This window comes from Centruroides sculpturatus, unplaced genomic scaffold (genome assembly GCF_000671375.1).
Source record: "Centruroides sculpturatus isolate CEXI.00-Female unplaced genomic scaffold, Cexi_2.0 scaffold303, whole genome shotgun sequence".
Taxonomy (NCBI): domain Eukaryota; kingdom Metazoa; phylum Arthropoda; class Arachnida; order Scorpiones; family Buthidae; genus Centruroides; species Centruroides sculpturatus.
Genome location: NW_019384613.1, coordinates 529,154 through 534,772, shown reverse-complemented (window position 1 = coordinate 534,772; position 5,619 = coordinate 529,154). Strand labels below are relative to the sequence as shown.

The 5,619-nt window shown below is 26.2% G+C and overlaps 2 protein-coding genes across 4 annotated transcripts in view; one reads left to right on the top strand and one right to left on the bottom strand.

Annotated features, from left to right (window-relative positions):
- Positions 1 to 2,003: 2,003 nt before the first annotated feature.
- Positions 2,004 to 3,160, top strand: LOC111625303 (receptor-type tyrosine-protein phosphatase alpha-like). Its single transcript, XM_023368425.1, has 5 exons — positions 2,004 to 2,147; positions 2,215 to 2,340; positions 2,410 to 2,564; positions 2,627 to 2,762; positions 2,841 to 3,160. The coding sequence occupies exons 1-5, from the start codon at positions 2,046 to 2,048 to the stop codon at positions 2,910 to 2,912; spliced, it is 591 nt and encodes a 196-aa protein (XP_023224193.1). The 5' UTR covers positions 2,004 to 2,045; the 3' UTR covers positions 2,913 to 3,160.
- The window catches only part of LOC111625304 (39S ribosomal protein L53, mitochondrial-like), an 18,075-nt gene continuing 15,567 nt past the window's right edge, over positions 3,112 to 5,619 (bottom strand). For all 3 annotated transcript variants that reach the window (XM_023368427.1, XM_023368429.1, XM_023368428.1), the window contains one exon: positions 3,112 to 3,396. In XM_023368427.1, the coding sequence (XP_023224195.1) occupies positions 3,263 to 3,396 (134 nt within the window). In that variant the 3' untranslated portion in view covers positions 3,112 to 3,262. The remainder of the gene's footprint in view (positions 3,397 to 5,619) is intronic.

Sequence of the window (5,619 nt, the reverse complement as noted above, 5' to 3'; positions counted from 1 at the left end):
ATATTATGGAAAGATTAAGAAGGATTAAATTTTATGAAATGACTCTGAAAGTTATCTAAAGAATAAGAAAATACTATATTTTAAATATAATTATATATCTTTTATCTCTTTACTTTGTTCACATTTATGGAAAGATAAATGCTCGATTCTTTATATCTCTTTATTTAAATATTGTAGTTCTTTAACTAAAGCACTATTTTCGGATGTATCTGGAATTAAAGAATAGCTTATGACGTCCGTGTTTCGCTCGAGCGGAAAGCGTTTCTAAACTATGATGCAGCGACGTGTAGCGATAGCTGCTCATGACGTCATTTACGCTGCACTCTCGCTGCATAAAGAAACGCAGCCGAACTATCCATCAACTGCAACTCTCTGTAAAGAGGATGCCAAGTGAATGAATGCCAATTATGTCATACAATTTCATATCTACATAAGAAAAATATATCACTGCACTAATTCACTTTTAACAATTAAATGACAATAATTTTGATTAAAAATGCTGGTCATATATTTAAAATAATTTAAATATTATAAAAAAGTAAAAATATGATTAAACAAAGCCTATAAAGAAAGGACAGAAATTGTTGTAAAGCTTCCAACCATAATTTTAAAAAAAATGGTGACAAACTAATTATGTTTAATCTGAATTTTATCTTTTATAAATACTTAAAATTAAATGACAGTTGAACTTGAAAGAAAAAGAAAACAATCAAATGATGATTAATAATTCCACAAATGTGCATGTGCTTTATTATCATTGATATTTTCATAACAAATTTTCACATTTATATATTGTAATTCTCCATTTGTTATCAAAATTATATTTACTTTTTATTATACATTATTTTTATTTTTATATACATGTAATTTTTATTTAAACATATTTTTAAATGTTAAGGTAAATTTTCAACTAAGAGACAGTTCATTTTTACTTCCAAGTTTAGTTTTGGAAAATTTCAAACAATGAATCACTTGTATCAATTGAAGACTAAAACAATAAATGCAAACTAAAATAAAAATTAAAATTTAATGTCTCACACCCATCAGTGTCCAAGATTTATAAATTCAATCTCACCACGGTTCAAGAGTGATTTTAAATATAGCACAGCATTTTTTCCACTGCAGCATAAGGCTGAGAAGAATTTTAACTTGGCTATGCAATAATTACTAAATTATGTACAATTTTAGTAATACATTAAATTTTACCATTTTTTAATTTCTTAAGTTTCATTTTTTTTAATTTTTAACAAATATTGTTAACTATAAAATAATCAAAATAAATTTCAGTGAGATGCTTTCAACATGAATAATAATGTAATACAGTAGAGCNTTTATTTATTTATTGTTAGAATGTAAATATAAATTTATAATTTAAAGAAGGAATATTTCTTTATAATTTTCAACTTGAAAATTTCTGTAATGAAAAATAATCAAATTGTAACATACAGAGGCATGTGAAGATGTTTCAAAAAGATAAAAGAATATAGAAACTGGAATTTTAATGAATTGAAATTATAAACCTAAAAATGGCTTGTAAAGTGTTGATGGATTTGCAGGTGTTTAATTATTTTTTGATAGATTATTTTTTTGGCTTTTCTAATGAAAAGCCAAAATTTTGTTTTAAAATAAATATTTTCAGGAATTTTAAGTGAAAGTGAATGTGTTGATTTTTTGCATATTAAAATGATCAAAGATTTTGGTTCCTTTATATTTACATAAATTTTGTGTTTTATCTTAGGGTTATAAGCATAAGGATGCATTTCTTGTAACACAAATGCCTCTTCCTCACACTATTATAGATTTCTGGAAGATGATATACGATTANAATTAGAATTCCTGAAAATATTTATTTAAAATAAAATTTTAGCTTTTCTAATTCCTATAAAAGTTTACTTAACTGAAATTCTAAGTTAAACTGAATGTTTTGATTTCTTTTGTAATATTATTAAAGGAATCAAACATTTTGGTTCCTTCTTTATTTACATAAAATTTCTGTTTTTTTATCTTAGGGTTATAAGCATAAGGATGCATTTCTTGTAACACAAATGCCTCTTCCTCACACTATTGTAGATTTCTGGAAGATGATATACGATTATAATTCACCTCTCATTGTGATGTTAAATGACGGTAAAAGAACAGACGATCCGGTAAGATTCTCTGCCTTAAAAGAAAATTAAATAGAAATTCTTTTCATCTCATTTATTTCAAATTTAGTCCATTGGACAATACTGGCCAACTGAAGGTTTAGCAAGATATCATTTTTACGAAGTTCAAGTCGTGACTTTTGAAGATCACGGCACTGTTATTGTGCGAACCATTAAACTTATCAATACTATGAATGTGAGTTAATATTGTAAAATTAAATTATTTTAGATGTGCAAGATTTCAACATAATTTTATATTAATCAGTCCAGAGAATCTCCTCATAGAGTTGTTCAGTTGCAATTTAAGGAATGGCCACACGATCAGATTCTTCCGAGTTCTGCTTCCATGCTGGCATTACTAAACCAAGTTGATCGCTGGTATCGTGGAACAACTGGTGGCCCAATCACCATTCACTGCCTGTAAGTGTCTGGGTTGTCTTTTGATATCTTGTAAACATTCTAATAGATATGTATATTTTTAGGAATGGAGCTGAAAGATGTGGTCTATTTTGCATTACTAGTTATATCTGTGATCAGTTGAAAACAGAACACGCACTCGATGTTTTTAATACTGTAAAAAAGTTAAGAGCTAATCGACCCGAATTCATTACTTCTCTGGTATAAAATTAATACTATAATCTTAGATTTTATTATTTTAATAAGTCTAATTTGATTAACTTTTAATTTTATTTACAGGAACAATACAGATTTTGCTATCAGATTGCACTAGAACTCATAGATTCATATTTGTTACACAGATTAAATTAAAATTTTTACATTTGATGGATTTTCATACAAATTTATAGGAAATTCTCATGTGTTTTTAATGATTGATATGGCATAAACATCTTTTGTTGTAATAAATAAATGTTAAAAAATTTTCAAACATTCCAGATGGATTTTAAGTCTTAGGTGCAAAACATAAGTATTATCATAAATTTAGTAGTCTACAGGCTTAATTGTAATAAATCGAGAGAGAATAAATGCAATTACAAATGTGGAAAGAGTAACAATAACTGCAAATATGTAGAATGTTTCTTCATCAAAAACATCTACAAAAGCAGGTAGACTATCATAAATTTTGTTAAAGAGATTCAACTCTGACTTATATGAAGTCTTCATTTTCTTCTAGTGAATGAATATTCGTCAATCTTTTCTTGTGGAGTGTGTTTTTGAAGAATTTTATGGAATTCTTGAACAACTTCAAGAGATGTTAAATTTCCTGTTTTAAATAAATATTTATGGCCAGAATCTGCAAGAAAAAAAGCAAATCAATACTCAAATATTTGTATATTGGTATAAGTACAATTTTAATCTAATATTTGAATGAAATCCTACAGATGTAAATAATCCTTTACATTTCAAATGATGAAATTTCAAACTTAATTTTATTAATTAATGTATAAAGTAAAAATCTTTAAGTTATGAATTATATCAGAAAAACTGAAATAATCACATGGAATAAACCTAATTCAATAAATTATAAAAACTACTAAATTTTGTAGGCAGAATTCTACAATAGATAAAATTCTTGTTGTAATAATTCTGCTCATGTGTTAATCTCTAAGGCTTATTTATAGCTATGAAATAAAATTATTCAAATAACTGAATAAAAATTTCATATTAATAATTTTTAGTTTTATTTTTTAAATGGAAATACTTATTATTATTATTATTATTAAATATGGAATTCATATTTTATTCAGTATCAACAAAAATCTTATTTAGTTTTAAAAATCTTAATTCAGTTTACAATGATCTTATTTCAATGTGATTTAAAATTATCTATAGAAAACTATCAATTGAAAGTCTAAATACACTTTGTAATTTCCAAACATTGTCATTTATGAACTATGTTGTAATATTTTTTTTAATATTAATTGTGTTTGTTTTAATTTGTTTATACCTAAATATTAATAAACTATAATCAGAGATTGATTTTTAAATAGTGTAAAGACAGCTGTTTATTCTTCTTTTAATTTGGTTATTTATCTTACCTTCACACCTTAAGTGAAGAATATGATAGTAAGGTTTATTGGTTTCGAAAAACCAGTTTTTTGAAGAAATTTATATAATTTGAAAACTAGGTTTTCCAACTGAAAACCCAGTTTTTGAGCCTAGACTTTAATAAATTAAAATTTGTGTTTTTTGATTAAAAACATCAACATTTTCACACAAAATCGTCTCTGGCATAAAAACGGGAATATTGTTAAATACTGTTTCATAAAACTAACTAGAAAAACAAAAATCTCCCTACTCCTAAAAAGGGTCCAATTCTCCCTACAATATAGAGAAATCTTGCAACAATGGAAAAAAACAATAGAAAGATTTGTGCACTTAAAAGAATGTGTTGTTTTAGCTTTGAATGACATCGATGCTTCTCACACGTGGAATGAAGCAGAGTATTGTAAAATTGTAGAGCTCCTTAAAGTTTTAGGACCACTATGCTTAGTAGCTGATACCTTAGGACAACAGGATAATAAATAGGATGACAAGATTTGCATCTTGTCATCCTATTTATTAACAATTGAAGGCATATTTGAATTTCTGTTATGTGAATTGAAAAATTTGAAAGCTGAAATTAGTTCCAAGTTGTTACATGCTGTAGAGATATGAATTCAAGAGAGAAGACAGACGGGATTAGTAATACTTCTTTATTTACAAAATCAACAGAACATTTGGACAAAGTCTTCTATTGTATTTCTTCTGCTGGTAGCAAAATCTGATATCATTAAGTTATCTGAACAAATATTATTCCAAGATTATATCCAAATTATTCTATAGAAGATGACTGTGATGATGAAAAAGTGGCAAAGAAGAAATCAAGCATAAAAATCAATACATAAATATCTTTGAGAACCTGAAGTGACTTTGTCCAGCCCTATAAGACAGTAAAAAAAGGAGTTTCTAGTATTAGAGGGTACAAACAGAAGAATGAAAAATTTAGATTTATTATTTAATGCTTAAATAAGGACACAGTTGAGCAATAGATCTATAGGCATTCTTTATGTTCTAAAATAATATTTTATAGGCATTCATTGTTGTTCATTTTTCTTTATGGTTTTCTATGGAGTAAATTTTATAATTTAATGTGGTAATCTAGCATCTTTTTTTCTGTTTTGTTTTGTGTAGATGTTGGTCGATTTTATTTTGTTATATTTTTGAAATTTTATAAATATTAAATAAATAAAAAAGTTTTAAAACAAGTTGTAAACATCCCTTCTCTCTATTTTGGGGGGGTGAAAATTTGAAAACCGGTTTCATAGAAAAGTAGATATTTGAAAAGCGGTTTTTTGTATAAACCCTATGATAGTAGCAGGGAACATTCTAGCTTAGGAGACCAGAGCATAGGAAGAATGATTCACAAGTGTGAATTTAATTGACAAATGCAGAACTTATGCATCTTTAGAACTTAAAAAAAAAAAAAAAAAGGAAAATAAAATTTACTAATAATTCCATACAGAAGATGAGCTAT